This window comes from Ochotona princeps, chromosome 18 (assembly GCF_030435755.1).
Source record: "Ochotona princeps isolate mOchPri1 chromosome 18, mOchPri1.hap1, whole genome shotgun sequence".
NCBI classification, from domain to species: domain Eukaryota; kingdom Metazoa; phylum Chordata; class Mammalia; order Lagomorpha; family Ochotonidae; genus Ochotona; species Ochotona princeps.
This window is the reverse complement of record NC_080849.1, coordinates 6,468,031-6,487,289: the sequence shown is the minus strand read 5'-3', so window position 1 is coordinate 6,487,289 and position 19,259 is coordinate 6,468,031. Positions and strand designations below refer to the sequence as shown.

Genomic DNA, 19,259 nt, shown 5'->3' with positions numbered 1-19,259 from the left:
CTGTTAAAAGTTTGATTATAATGTGATGGTGACAATCTTACATGTTCATGCTCATTATGACTTCTGTGTGCTTTCTGTACTTGGAATTACTTATCCAGATCAGAGACTTTTCCTCTTGGTATTTCACTGAAGAGGCTTCACAAACCTTTTGCTCCTTCTACACCTGCAGCAATGCCCAAGAGCCATAGTTTAGGACATTTGATAATTTCCGTAAATCTTAAGCACTGTTTTGAGTTTTTCCATTTTTTTTTTCTTTTTTAAATCAAAGATACTTCCAAGGATTTGTCTTTTAACTGGCACGTTCTTTCTTCTGCCTGAATAAATCTGTTACTAGGCTTTCCACTGTATACATTTTTTTTGATGTGCTAAGTTCTTTATTTCTCATATTTCACTTTATTTTTCTTTCACATCTCTACCTACTGGCAAAATTTTTCATCCATATTTTGTATGGTTTTACTTTGAGTTTGCTTCTCATCATTCATGGGTATTCCTATCATGCCACATAAATTCTTTTCAAATATTTTCTCAATCTCTTCATCTTCTTCACATTCTAATATTGAATTGTTGTGTCCCCTTGGGGTAGTCATATTGTTTAATAGGTTCATGTTTCTCATAATTCTACACGTTTAGACACTTGTGGAAATGCTTTTTGGTATTCTGTGATGGTTTTTATCTTTGAAATATGCCACTGTAACTTAGTGGCCTGTCTTGCTTCCTTGTGGCTATTTGAAGACATGTACTGAATGGGGACAGAGAGCTCTGATCCCTGCTTGGGTGTGGTGCAAGATGCCAGGTTGATGTCTGATTTGGGCATGGTGGAGCTTCCCTGTTGCCAGTGGGGTGGGCAGGAAGGTGTGATCACATTGGCTGCCAAGGGGATCCATGTCCATGCTTAGCCCACAGTAGAGTTTTGTCTTTTAGATTTTTTTTCATGTTAAATAGAGTAATGGGTCCTAAGACATATTTAGAGCAGGCATGGAGAACAGGATAACAACAAAAATGATTTTGAACCTCAGTCAAAATTAAAAACAGAAGAAATTCTCGGTTGAACTTTGTTGAATGGAATTCTGCTTATTAAAGAAAAATAAATACATTTAAAATCAAAATCAAATCATTTTACACATCTAATGCTTGTTTTTCAAATAAAGCAGGTATATTTAGCCACCAGAATCCTTAGCAATTCTTGATCTGAAAAATATTTCAGAAAGCTAATAATCAACTGTCTTGAAGGGATCACATTTAAATCCTCTTATTTGCTGCACAGTAACCATAGTGATTGGTCAGAAAAATCTATTGTGCCTTTTCTGCAGTCCTACTTAATAACCGGGTGTTTGTTCTTTTACCCAGTTTCATGTTTGCTCATTATACAAGGACCCAGGCAAAATCATTCTCTGCTCCTTGCTCACAAAAAGCTTGTCATTTGCCTGATACTTGGGGTTCAATATTTATTTTTGCATCAGGGACTTTTAGAAGGTCATTTCACCATCTTGACCTTGTGTATTTTAGCTACTATGGCATTTTAGTCTTCTGTATGTGTTCCACATTTTCTCTTATTCTAGGAGCCAAACATTCTGGCCTCTGTGAAGATTGCTCTTGCGTAGAGCAGTGGTTAATCCTCCTTTATATGACTTCTACCACTGAGGAGAAAAGGAGTTCTTTCTTCTCAAGCCTGTTTTTACTTTGTGTAGGTAAGAGGTGGAGATTGCAGCAGTGAGATGGACAGTTAGTTTAGGTCATCCGTAAGACAATTGTCTGTTTTTAGATAGGAGTCACTTAAAATTTTCCCTACAAATGATTTTGAATTCTGGTCATAAATAATTATTGGAAACTAAATTTCAAATCGCACTCGAGTGTATCTTTTGACCTTTATCAAATCTTTCGGGAAGTTCTTTCCCCTCCATAAATATCTAAGAACTTTTCAGTTAAAAGGTCAGGCAAGTTGAAGATTCTTACGTAATCGATCCATAGGCATTGACATTTGTTTTTGAATCTGGACAAATGTTCGTGGTGGAGCTTGGCTCACTGACATATTTGAGTAATTGATCCTTTTAACTGACTCACACATGAGAAAGCTTGTTCTTTTTAAAGAGAAAATGTAAACTACAGATAACTTTAACATTGTTGCCACAAGAACTGTTTTGGTTAAGCATCCTGAAATTTTTCCTTACCAAATAAAGGAAACACTGTGAAATAATTTAAAAAAGTCATTACATACATATAGTGTGCAGTGGCAGATCTTGTTTCATTGAGAAATCAGTCTACTTATGAGTATAAATAAAATTCTGCTAGCCGACACAGTAATGAGGTGAGACGAGTCAATTCTACTTTAGTCCATTAGTTCTTGGTAATATGTGTTCAAGGTTCATGGTCATGGACCCATAGGATGTGATTAGTGCATATGCTGTAGCTGGGAAGAGAGTGGCCCCCATGCACAGAATACCCCTCTCCAGTGACAGCATTCAGTTGTCCTTCAACAAGTCTTGTTTATTTTGTCTGACTAGCTGCTGACATGTGATGTTCCTTGTTTTGATTCCTTGGCTAGCATATGTGTTTCTAGGTAATGTTTTTTAGGAATGCATGTTGGTTTAAAAACTATATAGGAAAGAGATGATAAGTTACATTAATGTACCTCTCAGTTCTGATGAAAGCTGGGGCTGCTTCTGAAGAAGGAACTTCATGCATTCAACTTATCATCAAGTGGAAAATGTTGTTCCCTGTCACAGTGCAGATGTTCAGCAAAAAACCAACTTGAGTTTTGCTGAAAGGAATCACAGGCCATTGGCCCACTCATAGTCTCCAATCTTGAAATGGCTATGTCATTTATAGCCAATTCACTGAGCACTAGGATGGTCGAGGACCAGGAAGAGGTGAAGGTCACTCGATGGACTGTATCGGAATCCAGGTGTGTTCTCTCTGAATGAATCTTTCTGATAATTATGGTCCTGAAAATCAAAGATCCTCATTTCATACGCTGACTCTACATGCCCGTCATTACACATCTTCATAGCCCTCTCTGCCAAGGTCCATAGAAGCATCCAGATGGTTCACTGCTTTCCAACTCTCTTGTCTATCCTTGACTCAGATCACCGGACCCGTCATTCAACATTGTGACCAGTGCACTTCTGCAAGAACTAGGTTTTTTACCTTCAAGGCCAATAAAGAGCAGGTATATATTAAGGCAGCAACTTTTTTCCTTCAACTACCATAGGAAGATGACCTATTCAAGAATAATACCTGAAATGTTGCAACAGTTTGACTGCTGTTTGTAGGTGGAAGTTGATACTGGTATATCTATGTAATAGAGATTGCAAATATAAGGGATTTGTTTATTGATCTATATAACATGCTGATGATCTCTGGACATTTCAACCTTGATAGTGAACAGAACATTCCCAGTAAATGAAGAATTACATGCCCAATATTACAGATTTTTGTAGTATAATGATGATGATGGCCAGCTTTGGAGTCATAGCCATGTGATTTTTCATCCTTCAAGCTCTGTTGGCTTATTTTGCATTTGAGAACCACGGTTGAAAGTAAGCAAGCAATTAACTTTTGTGTATGGTATGGTGTTATGAAAGAACCTTACACATCTGTCTTGGGACTACTCTGGGTGTTTGCCAAAGTCTTTGCCATGCATTCTTATCTAGCAAATAGCCTAACTAATATTAATGGATTTGGTTTCCTAGGTTGAGTGGAAAGGCAGCCTGTATGACAGTTGGGGACTTCTGCCAGAATACTCTTGCCCTGGAACCCTTCAGAACCGACATGCTTTCTAGTCATCCCACATGTGGCATATCCAGCCTCCAAGGAAAAGCTAAAAGCATTACCTCTTCTCTGGTATTATAGATTTTCTTGTATCTTAGAGGCAGTGGGTCTGCATGCTTCAGAAAATTTGGCCCCTAAAAATGTCCCGGTAGTAGTGGTATTATGTAGGGTAGTTTCTACTTTCTAATATGCCTGATTTCTTACAGCATTCCATAGCATCTGTCACTTTGTGTCCTACAGGTCTGGTTAGCAAGATCTCTCCCATACAGGGGACAATGGATCGCTGAGATGCCCTGAATGCTATAATGTGAGATCCACTAAAAATACTACATGTGCAAAGAAAAGGTTCACAATAAGTTCCCACTTGATTACATTTACAATGGATCACTATCATCCATTGTTATCTAATGTTCTTCTAGCATACAGTTCATGCTCATGTGATCCTTGAAGGATTCTCTCATTTCCTCAGTGACAATAAGATGAGATGTTGCTGAATGTATTCAGGTAAATCCATTCACCACAATGGACGATGGCCAAGACAAACCTGATTCTCTTTTCCTATGCAGCAGCTCTCTGATTTAGGCATACTCAGTCTGACTCATTGATCCAGGAAATTGTAACTTCTTTAGATAATGTCAGGGACAATTCCTAGCTTTGCAAGTTGACTAACCTGAACATCTCCATCAACTTATTCTATTTCTTAAATATTTACTTACTAAAAGTCAGAATTAGGGACAGAGAGAACAACAGAGTACACAAACACTTACAATTATTAATCCACACCCCAGGTAACTGTGACAGCCAGGGCTGGGTCAGGTGATAGCCAGAAGCTTCTTCTGGGTTCCTAAGTGGGGGATAGGGGCACAAGTGTTTGGTCTATCTTCTGTTGCTTTTCTCAGCTTATCAGGGAGCTGGATTGGAAGTGGAGCAGTTGGGACACAAGCAATTCCTTACTTCAAAGGAATCACAGATGATGATTCGCCAAATTTAAAAGTTTATATAGATGGAAGCATACCATAAACATGCTCTCCCATCGGCCTTTTGTTCATCATATTGTTTTTATAAATATGCATGCTGTTTATATATAAATTATTCATTTTAGTTTTTAAAACAATGGAATAGCACTCCATTGCACCAAATATTGAAACTCATAGTCTCCCATATGTGATATCTAAATATATTTTAATTATAATGCATAAACTTCACATATTGTTTCATAACTACTTTTACATATAAGATTTTATTGATCTTGATAGTGCAATAGTTTGCTGTTAGGTTGAAATGACTGATTTCTGGTATAGGTAAAAATGTGATTTTTTTTTTACAGTGCTGTCAAGCTCTCCTCTAGTGTCTCTTAATTAACAACTTTATTTGTATGTATTTTTCTTTTAATGTTTTCCTAATAATGCTAGTATTCATGGTTATTTGCTTTATCTTTTAGTGTATTTGTTATGTACTATGATAGAGCTTTGTAGCTATAGAGGTTTTTCACTCCCCCTTTTCTCCCTCTCTCATTTTCCTCTCCGCCCCCTGCTATTATTCCCTGGATTGTCACAGGAATATAGTCCCTTAGTAATAGTAACGGTTACAAGATTAGCTTTCTGCTATTTAAATGTATCATGATACAGTAGGTATGGGTAAAAGAAAATCTATCATGCTATATGGGTATGTTTACGTGTGTCAAAATTGGAGTCCTGCTTTTCTATGGGTGTAGAGATGCATGGTGCAATAGAGCTTTATTTCCTATTATGCTGTCTGCATTATACCATCATTTTTATCTTAAAATGCACATGAATGGTTATAAACTTACAATAGTCTTACTATGCGTAATAATGCCCTTGGGTAAAGTTTAAGATTTCTGTGCAATCCTTTTTATTTGGATTATACTTCCTTTGGATAACAAAATAGAATATGATCAAGATGTACTAGAAAATTGTATTTGTTTTAATGTAAACAGTTTGGCAGAGTCAGCTCCTATGCATTTGATGTTAGGGTTTACTTTTCCTTTTTATCATTTGAATTAATTCATGTTGGAATCTGCATTCTGGTTTTCCCTCTAGTGGGTTGTAGTTTTTTTTTTTTTAAGTTGATTACAGAGTTTTATTTTCTTTGGCCCTTTCTGTGCATTTCTTTTTTTTTCTTTTTTTCTTTTTTTATTTTTTTTTATTCATTAATTACATTGTATTATGTGATACAGTTTCGTTCTGGGAATCACCCCCCTCCCCTCGTCCTCCCCCCATGTGGAATATTCCACCTTGTTGCATATCCGCTGATCAAGTACAGTTGAGATTCCCTCTTTGCAAGCATCTGGAAACACAAAAAAACCACGAATAGCTAGAACCATCCTTAAGAACAGGAAGTTAGCAGGGGGAATCACAGTCCCAGACCTCTGGACATACTATAGGGCAGTGGTTATCAAAACAGCCTGGTACTGGCAAAAAAATAGAGAAGAGGATCAGTGGGTGGTAGTTTCAGGAGAAGTACTTTCAGCATTGCTTCCTAGTTCATTTTTTCTTTAGTAGCTTTGCCTGGATGTTGCTTTCATTTTTCTGCTCTTGATCAAATGGTATATTAGTTTGCTCTAACCGAGAGAACAAAATACCACCGACTAGGTCGGTGAAAGCAGATATATTAATGAGGTGTTTTTTTTGTTTGTTTTTTGTTTTGTTTTGTTTTGTTTTGTTTTTTACCCGAGGAGGAGGATTCTGGTAATACAGGGACAGGGTGCTGGCAAACTCAGTGTTGCAGAGGATTCTTTCACTGTCAGCAGCGCCCATGCTGCTAATGTGAACAGCAGAGGCTTTCTGCTTGGAGGCTGCGGTTTTCGGCCCGGGCTCTTTGCTCCTTGTACCCTTCACTCGCAGCTGGGCCTGCATTATGCTTGGACTGCCCTGCTCTGCTGCTTTGACTCTCCATTTTCTCTTAGTCACCCCCTAATAAATTTATTGCATTTGCAATACAAAACATCATTGTGTAGAACACACAGAATAACAAAAGCTTAACAACAGCAGAATAGGATAAAATCCTACATAATATGCTAACAAAAGTGTAGAAAGGGACAAATCAAGAGAATATGAATTAATAAAAAATTTTCAAGTTTAATAGAGGTAGCAAAGACAGAAGTTGATTTTCTAAAGAGAAAATAAAAATGAAATTCAGGCAAAATAGATTAAAAGGCTCTAATTGAACAATAATGGTAATAAAAGGACATATTGCATATGTTTTTAAAAAGAAATATTATGAGGAGATGGTTGCAATAAAATGTTTTATGTGAAAGTGTTAACTGGAAAGATACAACTTTATCAATATAATCCTTGTCAAAATAAAAAGCCTAAGAATATTTCAAGCACATGGATGCATGGCTGGGCGAGGCCATAATACCTTCCTGTGTGTGTCAGAGCAGAGGGTGGACCATGTCTGACTGGGCTGCAGCACCCACCAGAATGCAAGAGAACCAATCTGGTGGCAGGTTTTGCAGGGGACTAGTGAGCTTACCTCTGTGTGACTGCAACAAACTCTGGTTTACAAGGAAAGCTGGAGGTGGTAACAGGCTGAGCCAGGTTTGACCACAAAACTCACCTAACAGGAACCCATCTCACAGGTAGCCATGTGACAGGGGAGCTGGAGCTCAGAGGAACCTGGGCTTAGTCAGGCTGTAGCACTCTCTGACACATACAAAGGCCAGGGTTGAGGGCAGACTATGTGGGGTTGGGAGGGGCTGCTACACTCAGCAGCACATATGGGATCTGAGGCTAGGAGCAGGTCTGGCATGGAAACTTGGGAATTCTCGCTGGGAAGCACAAGAGCTTTGGCTCTTGATGGGCCATGCTAGCTCAGGCCTTAGCATCCACTGGCACACTAAAGAGCCAGGACAGGGTAAGGAGTTGGGTCCAGCTTGGCAAGGCTGCAACAGCCACAAGTGAGAGGCAAGACTGTGGGTGGGTCTTATCAGGCTGGGTCAAAGCACCTGCAGCATGCCCAAGACCTGGGGTTGGTAACAGGCTGGGAAGGAGAACTCTGGCGATTCTTCTGCTGGGCTATAGCTCCCACTGGAGAGTGTGAGAACTGGGACTGTGGGCAGACGAGGCTGAGCATGGCTGTAGCACCAGCTGGCAAGTGCCAGGTCTGGGTGCAAGTCATGTCAGACCAGACCACAGCACTCTCCGCCGGCTGAAAGATCCAGAGCTCTATGCTGTCTGACAGGGGAACTGTAGGCACTCCCTAGCTAGGCTATACTCATCACTGGTGAGCTTGAGAACCAAGGCTGGAAGTGGCCATGCTGGACAGGGTGGGACACCACTTGGCATAGGTGAGGACTGGTTTGCAAGAGGGATGGCTGAGCTGAGTTACTGCACCCATGGGTGTGAGTGAGAACTGGATCTTATGCAGGCTGTGCCAGGCTGAGCTGCAGCAGAGGATGGCACATGCAAAAACTGGAGCTGGTGAGGCCTGGTAGGGATTATGGGGGGTGACCTGCTGGCATGCATGAGGATTGGGTCTGGCAGGTTGGCTCGGCTGGGCCACAACAACCATTGTTTTATGTGATATATGATGCTGGGGAAGAACTTACCAGGAAGCTTGCATCCACTGGTATGTGCACTGGCTGCAGGTGACAGACTGAACCTAACGCTGTGCTGGCTGATACACACAGGAGTCACATCTGAAGTCACCCCAGGCAAGGTTTCTTGGAGGACTCCTCAACCAAACCGCTGAACTCAGACCCGGCCACAGGGAAAATCACAAGATGTGTGGTCAGACTTGGAAGTGCGTGTGTCAGGGCTGGGCCGCCTCGGCTGTGATGTTCTGCAGTGAACAGCATGCCCAGATGCACATGAGGGACATGATGGTCAGCTCATCTAGGCCCTCTAAGGAAGTCAACTGCCTCATCAGAGAATAGAAGGCAGAAATGGTTGGACAACTGTCCTGGCCAAGCTTTGCAGCAAGTGTCAGGGTGTGTGGATGCACTAAGATGGACTTTGTCAGCCAATAGACCTTGGAAAGATTCTCTCAACCCTAGAGCAATGAAGCCAACGAACACCTGAAATAACACCCTCGGCACATTCTTTCCCACATCGGGACTCTAAGATGTCATCAAATCACTGTCCCCCATCCCTGGGTGGTGATGTGGTTTGACAGCAAGGGTCAACTCTTCTCCCTTCCCTCCCCTTGCAGACACAGGAGGAAAAACAAAGCTAAAACGTTTGTCCCACCCACCTTCCTCCATTCCTGACCCTCCCCATCCTAATCAGAGACCCACACGGGCATGCATCCCTCTGAACTACGTAAACAATACTAGAAAGAAAATAAAAATTAGCAAAAAAGATAAAAAAAATCTGTAAGAGAAGATTATTCCGATTTCCTAGAATATTTTGAGTATATAGAAAAAGGAAATCTTTCCAATTCTGTTTTGCTCAATACTAATATTGCATTTAAGAGAGAAATTGCAGTCAATCTTATACATGTACAATGTGTCCAATATATATAAATCATATATCTATGTATATACACCAAATCTATTGAATTGAAAAATTGCTTTATCATGAGAATGGAAGGTATAACATTAAAGCATGTATTATGTAAATCAGCATCTATAACAGTAAGGAAAAAAACAATTGCATAATTATCTCAAAGGTAATAAAAAATAATTCACTAAAAGTGAATTCATGGTTGGGGTAAAGCATATTAGAGCATTAGGCATCAAAGTGAACATTTATTACCACCTTATTTACTTGAAAGTTAGTTAGAGAGGGTGACCGACAAGAGAAGCAATTAACCAGGCCTTCCATCCTCTTACCTTCGTCCGCCAGGGGCCTCAGCACCCAGGCCTGAAGCAGGCCAAATCCAGGAGACCTCTGTCCTGGCCTTTCCCATGGGTGCAGGGGCCAAGCATTTGGTCCTGCTGCTGCTGCTTTCCCAGGCACATTGGCAGAGAGCTGGATTGGAAAAGGAGTAGCTGGGACTGGGATGTCTTGATACCAGCATGACAAATGATGGTCTAACTTGCTCTGCCACCACACTGGACCCCCAAATTTGAAATTGAGAAAAGTATGATTCTGGTTCTGCTCAAAAAAAGAATTTTTGTTCTTCCTTTTAAGATTTATTTTTATTGGAAAGGCAGATTTACAGAGTGAAGGAGAGACAAAGGTCTGCCACCCGCTAGTTCACTCCCCAGGTAGCCACAATCTCCAGAGCTGAGCTGATCCAAAGCCAGGAGCCAGGAGCTTCTTCTGAGTCTCCCACGTGGGTGCAGGGTTTCAAGGCCTTGAGCCATCCTCTACTGCCTTTGAACTTATCTCTTTTAGAAAATTCCTCTAAAACATGGCTATGACAAAAGCAATGTATTTAAAGCATAGAATTGCTGTCCTAAGTCATTCCCAGCAAATACGTAAACAAAGTGAGTTTTTACGGCTGTCATCAGTATCTTGACCACTACTGTTCTTTCTGTTAGCATCACTTTCAAGCTTCTAATTTACTCCCACTTCCCTTTCTTCTGTTTCCCTCATGTCAATCATGGATACATCTTCTTCACAAATCATTAATCATTAAAGATAACTTATTTTATTCCCATGATTAAACTGCAGTGCAATCAGCTGATAACCTATACGTGCAGTGGTTGGTACTACTTTTCAGAATCACAGCAGGGTTAATGTGCGGCACAATCTCAGTGGAGCAGAAAACCTGTTGCCAAGCAGTGTGACAGGCTTCCAAGTTTTTTGGGTACTAGGAGTAATCAGAACCCACAGGAAGAGCCTGTTAAACAACTCTGGTACCAAGGGAGTTTGTCTACTTACATGCTTATTTTAATGGAGATATGAAAGCAGACTGCTCACCACTGCCTCGTGCTTCAGTTACAATGTTCTTTTTTAAAACTTTATTTTGAATTTTAAAAGATGTTAACATAGTTGATCAGAGTGGGATCGATCAAGAGTTAGGGAAAAGTGGGTGTGATCATAGTTTCCAAATTTTCTCTTCCTTTCTCTTGGTTCTAGTGTTGAGCAGGGTGTAAAGGGAGATGCCATACCCAGCCTCCCAACCACTCCAGAACCCAGGGATGGAGAATGGCCACTGGATATCAAGCCAGGGTCCTAATGTGGCACATTCTCTGGAGGGTTCTGACCAGGCGGTTTCAATAGTTCTGAAATGTTATCGATCTTGCCAATCAGAGGATGAGGGACCCTTTTGAGTGTCCATTGGTGACATAGTCTACATTAGAGTCTCCATTCACTCGAATGTTTGCTGTCCTCGTTTGACAATTTGTTCTGTCCTCCTTACTCTGGGATGGTACAGATGTCCCACTGCAGGACTCAATGGGCTGCCATACCCTTCATGTGGATCTGTGCCAACGATCCACTACTCTATCTTTTCCACTGAGGAGGACCAGTTCTTGCAAGCGGGCCGTGGACCCAACCAGGCATCCCGTGCACAACTGGGACTACTGCCCCTGAGGCTCATGGACCTGGTACCCACGGCAGAGTTGGACAATTTTCTTATAATACAGCCCTTTTGCACACATCTTGTGTTTGCCTGCTTCTTTCTCGCAGCAATGAGCACTTGAGGGTGGAATTGGAGTTTGGTAATAAGTCTTACTGGGACCACCTTTTACAACTCTGCAGTCCCTGGTATCTCAGAATCCACAAACTCTCTTGTGTTTCATACAGCAAGTGCTAATTCTGTCAAGTTCATGCTTTTCTGAGATAAGAAATCCGTTATAGCAATCGAAGTTTGGTGTAAAAATTTCAGGAAATTGTCTTTTTATTGTTTTAGTTCACATTAAGGATTTTCTCTAGCTGTTTTGGGACACTTTGATGAAACAATTCTCACCCTTTGGGCGTAATAGCAACATGTTTGTGTTTTTATTTTAGTAGTTCCTAGGATACATTTTGGTGATTACTTGGGAAGGAAAAAATGCTTAGATATTAAAGTTTATAACACCATTAAGGGTTTTTTTTTTCCAAGCAGAGAAATGGAGGAGGAAGAGGAAAGGAGAGAGGGAGAAATTTGAGAGGTTGTGGTTGATTGATTTTTGTATATTCATTCACCAATTAAATGCTTGAGTGCTCTCAAGAGCAGATCAAGGCTGAGACGAAAGCCAGATCCAGGAACACAGTCCAGACCTCCCAAGTGAGTGGCAGGGATCCAGTAAATTGAGCCATCACAGCTGGACCCAGGATCTGTGCCGGCTATAACCTGGAATGAGGAGCCAGAGCCAAGAAGAGAAATCAGGTCGCCCACTGTGGAATGCAGTGCTGCTAACTCTTCAGCTAAACACCATTCTCTTCTTAAGATTTTGAGACAGTGCCTGACTACAGTAAAAACATGGTCCAAACAGTTCATACCAAAGTGTGTTCAGGTTTTCACAGGTACATTTGTTCCCATGATTTTAAAATATCCTGAATTATTTATACATAGACTTTTCAGAGATTACTCTTGTTGCTTTTGATTCATGTTCAATTTGAGATATGCATTCTGGCCTTTCTCTTTTTAAAATTAAACAATGGCCATATATTATTTTCCAATTAATGAAGCAATTTGGAAATTTTATAAGGACTTAAAATGAGATGAAAATAGCTAAAATATGTGACATTTTACATTATTAAAATCATTCATTGAGCTGTTGACTTTTGGTCAAAGGAGGAGTAAGCTATCACAGGGCTGTATTTTTTAGGGACAATTTAGAAGCAGTCTTTCCTGTAGAAAGTTTTTTTTTTTGTAATTCTTGTTTTTGTATCTAAGAGATAGATCTGTAATACGAATTCACTTAAGTTTGCATTGCTAGGCAATCCAATGTGATTTTACATAAATTATTCCTAGAAAATAATATTTTGTACAGACTGAACAAGGAAGAAAAATCTCAAATATATGAATACAAAATAAAAATATAAATAAAGCATTTGATACAGTGCATATAATAGACTTAGAACATGAAACTTACTGTTACAAGAAAGTATGTACATACACTCTCCTATCGGTTAGCACCGTGTGTAGCCTGAGCTCAGAAGTGGACATGGGAAACCTTGCTGTTCCCTCCTTGAAATCACCTCTATTCCTAGAACCCAAATGTTTTCATTCCTGGCACACTCTAAACTAGAACATTATTGAAGGATAAGAAACAACTCAAATACCGTTGGTCCCGGTAAAATAAGGGTGGTAATCTCTTACCAGTAGATAGGATCCAGCAAAATCTTGCCTCTTCACTCCAAAATCATACCATGCCTTATGCATAATAAGGTCTCATGAGTAGCCTGTCTGAAACGGAAATTATGAATGCACACGGATCTGTACATTATTGAAAAAGCCGCACTGGTTTCAGATGTCTTTTGTTGGCTTTCCAAAATCCACACAGTGAATTGACCAAGGCCATTTACAAGATAAAAGATGAAAAAATTTCCAACATGCTGCTTTAATCTGTCATGTTTTAAAAGGCAGGTTTTGTGTTTAAAAATACATTTGTGTTTTAAGGATATTTATGTTGAGTTTGCAAGCTTAGTAATTTTTTCCCATGAAGAATTTAATCTCTCCTTCATGACATGAGATTATAGGAAATATTTTCCTTATTCTGTACAGAAACATAAAAGCTGTCAAAATAAGTAATTGGGGCCCAACTATAGTTAAGCTTACTGAAAATTCTGGATGACAGACTACAGGGTGATAGAAATAAAGACTTTGTAAGAGTTCAAGCTCAGTATCAAAGAAATCCGGATAGTGTTAGGTGAGGGTGAGGGTCATAACTGGCTTTGCTTTCTTTTTTTATTTTTTTAAGTTTTATTTATTTATTCATTTTGGAAAGGTAGATTTACAGAGAGATAAGGAAATGCAGAGAGAAAGATCTTCCCTTCATTGGTTCACTCCCCAAGTGGCTGCAACAGTTAGAGCTGAGCTGACTTAAAGCCAGGAGCCAGGAGCTTCTTCCAGATCTCCCATGCAGGTGCAAGATCCCAAGGCTTTGAGGTGTCCTCAACTGCTTTCACAGGCCACAAGCAGGGAGCTGGATGGGAAGTGGAGCATCATGGACACAAACTGGTGACCACATGGAATCCCGGTGCAGTCAAGGCAAGGATTTAGCCACTGAGACATTGTGCAGGGCCCCGCCTGATGGTTGTCTTGGAGGCTGTCATTGACAAGCCCCTTCAATCGGCAGTGTGCTATGGGGCACTTGCCTGCAGTGAGTGTGGGTCTGTGCTAACACACAGAAAGAAACAGCCCTGGCTTCTATCAGAAAGCTAAGTGCTAGCAAATGTGCTGTTACAATTTTTTATTTCCTTTCAACAGAAGCAAGCAGTGATAGTCTGAATAAATAGATTGAGTAAAGAAGACTGAATAAACAGATGATTATATTTTTAAAATGACTTAATATTCTGTCTTCAAGATTAATCACAATATTACATTTCACAAGCAACTCAAACCATTCTTACACCAACTCATTTATTTTTCTGAGAGTTATGCCTGCTTATCCTGTATCTTTTCCGACCATATTGTTCCCAAATTGTAGTACTTCGAGTTGGGCAGATTCTTATAGCTCCTGCACAGTACAAGCCTATTCCTTGCCTCCTTTGTCTGGGATGCTTTTGGTTTGGCTTGGCTTTCCTTAAAGCTCATGGGTCATTTCCTCGTGTGAGCACCTCTGATCCCCCAAATTCTGCCCATTCTCACACCACTCAGGATCGCTTAGCTGCTGTGAAAGGCTGTCCACATAATGCTTACTTATTTACTGAGAATAATATGTTCAGTGCCTTCTCAGTTTTCAATATAAGAAGGTAATCAATAAGGTATTTGCATTTTCCTCAATTCTATTATGTGTAAAATTGTAGTTCATGCAGCCAACAAATATGTTAGTATTTTTTCTAATAGTATGTTTTTATTGATGCTTTTAGAGGAGATTTTTCAAGGACTCATTTAACTTGTTAATTAAAACTAATTATACATCAGAATTAAAATGTTAGGATTTCTCCCTAAATTTCAGGATGCAAATATAGGATTCCATTTTCTCTTACTTCTAGAAGCAATGAAGTATTGGAGCTCAATGATTAATCATTTTCAATGCTTTATTCCTTTTAAAATTGTGAATTTTTTTATTCTAACAAAATAATGATCTTTTAAATAATTTAGCAACAATGAAACTGAAATAAATTAGCTGTAATTTTAAATTTTTAAAATTTTAACATTTTTAACATTTTATTCTATATCATAAATACATTTATTAAGCAATTGGTATGTGTTAAATCTACAAATAGTAAAATTCATGCCATTATTTAGATTACTTTTTTATATTGTTAAATAATTTCTTATTGCATTCTGTTTTAAGATTTAGAGTCCATGTATTCATGCCATCTGTTACTTATTAACCTTAATTCTCCCTGTTATCAGCTGTTGGAGGTTAAATCAATTTATTTGATTTGGCAGTTTCTTTAAAGGACTATAATTTTATAAAACCTTGACAGCACATCATATTTGTCTCTGTCACTTACACAAAATTGCACTTTCATTCCTAAGTAAGTTTCAGACTTTTTGTTTTAGCTTATTACTTTCATTCTCTAAGTGATGCAATGATAGAACTTTAAACATTAACTATAACAATTAAAATAATATCCTGTTTAAATTGGATGGTGAGATTCTGTTCTTATATCATTTCCCCAAATAGCCATGCCATAAGTCAATTGATGTCATCTAAAATATGATCCCTGAGTTGATCCTCAGTTGGTGAATGGGCTCTGGGACCAGGAGCGTGATCTTGGTTGATCCTCCTTAGTTGGTGAATGGGCTCTGGGGCCAGGAGCGTGATCTTGGTTGATCCTGCTTAGTTGGTGAATGGGCTCTGGGGCCAGGAGCGTGGTCTTAGTTGATCCTCCTTAGTTGGTGAATGGGCTCTGGGGCCAGGAGCGTGGTCTTAGTTGATCCTCCTTAGTTGGTGAATGGGCTCTGGGGCCAGGAGCGCGATCTTAGTTGATCCTCCTTAGTTGGTGAATGGGCTCTGGGGCCAGGAGCGTGATCTTAGTTTTTGTGTCTTTTAGAGGCCAGAGCATCTCTTCTGTTTGGAACTGAAATGTTTTGTGCAATAATTACATACTTATGGGTTTATGAAAATGTAGTTCTTGCTATTTTATATAAAATTTTATTTTTAAAAGCCTCGCTTTTTAGTATCTTGAGTATGTTTATTTCTCTTTTAGAATTTAACCATCATGGAAGCATAGTGGTATACTATGGTATATGTTAATACTATAAAATACCAAAGAAAACATTGCTGCCAAGCCATTAAAAGTAATCTAAAAAGGAGTAACGCGTAGTGTGCATATTTAAATATATTTTAATGCTTCCTGTTTTAACCATCTTAGGTATTTTACAGAGCATGTTGATAATTCTCACTAGTCTTTATACCACTGCAGGGTGATTGGGTCTGATACTTCCTAGTAATTTTACTATTAAGAAAATGTAGAAACAGAAAAAAATGCAGAAATGTTTTTGCAGAATCAGTCTATAGAAAGCCATTACTAAATTGTAAGCTTTTGCCTTGCGAAGAGTCACTTCACTGTATAGATATGTACATTATGAATTTCTTTGACATTTGCATACACAAATGTTCAAATATTTGAGGGAAAAATGCATTAGTTTTTTGAAATTCTGTTTCCACCTTGTTTATCTTCAGTGCACTACATTTATAAGTGCTATTCAATGAATTTGATTAATTTTTCTTCTCATCAACATTGTGATTAAGAAATAAATTATCCATGCTGGGGAGGCAAAGTTACTGAAACATACCAGTGATGAATAGTGAGGTCAGACTTATAATTTAGAGTTAAGATTAGAACTCAGTGCCAAGTGCTCGCTTCGGCAGCACATATACTAAAATTGGAAGAATTCAGTGCCAAATAAGCCACAATTCACCTTTGCTTACAATATGCAGAATAACAACAAAAATCCTAATAATTATAAGTCAACTTTATCACAAAAGCAAATACTGAAGCAATGGAAGTCTAGAAAATAGACTAATTTGATATTGCCTCTTTAAAATAGACATATAAAGAAGTAACCAGGAAAAAAGCAAATCATTGAAATCAGTACTTCTGGATGTGTTGTTTTGGTCACCAGTAAAGATAAAAGTCTGCCTAAGTGAATCTTATAGGTGCCTCTGACTGACAAACATAGGATGAAGTAGGGGTAGGCAAACTTTTCCTAGATAAAAACTAGCATAATCTTTGTTGGGCATGTGGTTGCTTTGCCATTCACATGGAAGCACTGCTAGGCAATATTTGAAGAAATGAACATGACTATGATTTAATACAACTTTATTAATGATACTACAATTTGAATTTTCTATTATATCACTATGTTAACTATAATACTACTTGATTTCTTCACAGCATTAAATAGAATGTGTTCATTGTGGGACATACTAGCCTTTGGCATTGAATGCTTGGCTTAGAGTCCTTGGTTTCTCTAACATTTTGTGCTGAAAATCGAGTCAGCCACTCCATCTTTTGTGTTTGATTTTGTTTTATGGAACTGTGATCATGGAATATACACCATATTGCATTCACTTCTTGTGACCTGCAGTGCCAAATGTAGTGCAGGATGCCTGTAATTTAACTTTTTCTTCCCCAGATAAAGGAATGAGTTCAGTGAGTATGTGAAAACTGTCAAGGTAAAATTTACTCCAAAATGACTTTGTGTCTTCTCAACCGGTAAATGCTCCTCAGTTCAGAGTGGAGATTACTGACAAAAAATGTACCAGTTTTCGCTTGACATATTTCTTTGATAAATATTGTGCACGTGGCCCTGGAGACAGTCATCTGAATCAAGGAAAAAGCATATTTCTTGTGGGTGTGGATTATTCCAGTGTTGTTGTTGTTGTTGTTAACTTCTGAACCAAAAATTTGTTCTGTGAAATCACGTAACTAGACAGAGCCGTGAACCTTTCTCAGTGAGGGCTCATTGGCTGGATGCCTTTGCTCTTGACAGGTACAACTGCTACATGTTGCGTCATTATTGTTGTCTATGTTTAGGTAGAGAGATTGCAGGCTGAAAATACTTTGGAGTGGGACAAGCGAGAAAAAATTGAAATGGAAAAACAAGGACCGGAGAGAGAAAATAGAAGGCTAAAGGTCCAGGTGAAAGAAATGGAAGAGCCCCTGGTTGGGAAATGCGGAGCGAGTTCCAATTCTCAAGACCCTGAGTTCAACACTCCACAAATTGAACCGCAAGAAAAAGGCAAGGTAAGACTGCGCCCTTCGGAGCACTTGCTCTCTTTGTCTTCCTTTGTCCAGTGCCCATCGGGCATGGCCTTCACTTTCACAGATTTCCTAACATTGAATAACCACACCTTTTCCCATTGTGATATAAAGTAATGTTTGTGCGTCTGAAGCAGAGTGCAATATTAGCAACTGACGGATCTTCGGACACTTTTGTTTGAGAAGTTAAAAAAAGGTGAACTGTGTCTTCGTGTTTGTTGTTGTTTTATGTGATAGATTTTTTTTTCTCAGCCTGTCTAAGCTACAGACCTAACTTTTAGTGTATTTCTCCCTTAGTTTGAGTAATTGTACAATTAGCCCTTGTCAGCAGTTATGGTGAGTATCTGTCACAACATTTATATTAAGCTAAAGCTAATTGTTTCCCGGATGCTTTTTAGATAGTCTTACAACAATTATTTCTGAGTAAAAAAGTGTGAGATTTGCAAGTAGCTTTTGGAGATCAGAGATAAATATTAAAAAATCAGAATGCAATGCAAAATTTGACCTCAGGAAATTTGTTTGGATTGTTCTAAGAGTTATTTTCTTAAATAAGGAAAAACAAACTTATTTACTTGCAAGCCAGATTACAGAGAGGTGGGGAAATCTTATGCCTACTGGTTCGCACTCTGGTGACCACAAAGGCTGGAGCTGGGGCAGTCTGCTATTTTTTCTGGTTTGTCATGTGAGTGGCAGTGGCAGGTGGCCTGAATACATTTACATCGATGTTGTCCATCCCACCTTTGCTTCCCCTTTCTCCCTCTTCTATGTATATCTATTTGTTTTGTATTTTTCATGAATGTTACCTTATATCAGTGTTAGTAGCATATTTACTGCATAACCAGTAGCATGGGAAATGTGAATTAAATTGGAGTTTATGTGGTATTATTTCAAAAGATATGATTATTTTTCTGAATGACTGCACTGTTAGTGTTCTTTAACTTCTACCAGAAATCGCAAATTTTCTCTTGTGTATTAGTTTCTATTACTAACTTGGAATCCTGGGTTCAACAGTTGCATTTGAGGTACTGTATTTTAAATGTATGGATTTAATATACAAATGAATGAGCCATAGTTCTATTAAAATGCAGATTCTCATACAATAGGTCCAGAATATGACCTGGGGAATGGAATATTTGTTTAAGGTCCCTGGTATCAGCAATACTTTTATTTGAAGTATATTTCTGAGCAAGAAGGTACTGGGGAACCCCTCAGAACAGGAGGTGAGGCCTGGTGAACATACCAAGTTGCTTAATGGAAGAATAAATAAGG

General features: G+C 38.9%; 1 protein-coding gene across 9 annotated transcripts in view; it reads left to right on the top strand.

Annotated features, from left to right (window-relative positions):
* Positions 1–19,259, top strand: part of CCDC102B (coiled-coil domain containing 102B) — a 244,983-nt gene that overhangs the window by 119,347 nt on the left and 106,377 nt on the right. For all 9 annotated transcript variants that reach the window (XR_009247058.1, XR_009247059.1, XM_058676869.1 and 6 more), the window contains one exon: positions 17,766–17,975. Coding sequence is in view for 7 of the 9 variants with exons in the window: in XM_058676869.1 (XP_058532852.1) it covers positions 17,766–17,975 (210 nt within the window). In the remaining 2 variants the exon portion in view is untranslated. The remainder of the gene's footprint in view (positions 1–17,765; positions 17,976–19,259) is intronic.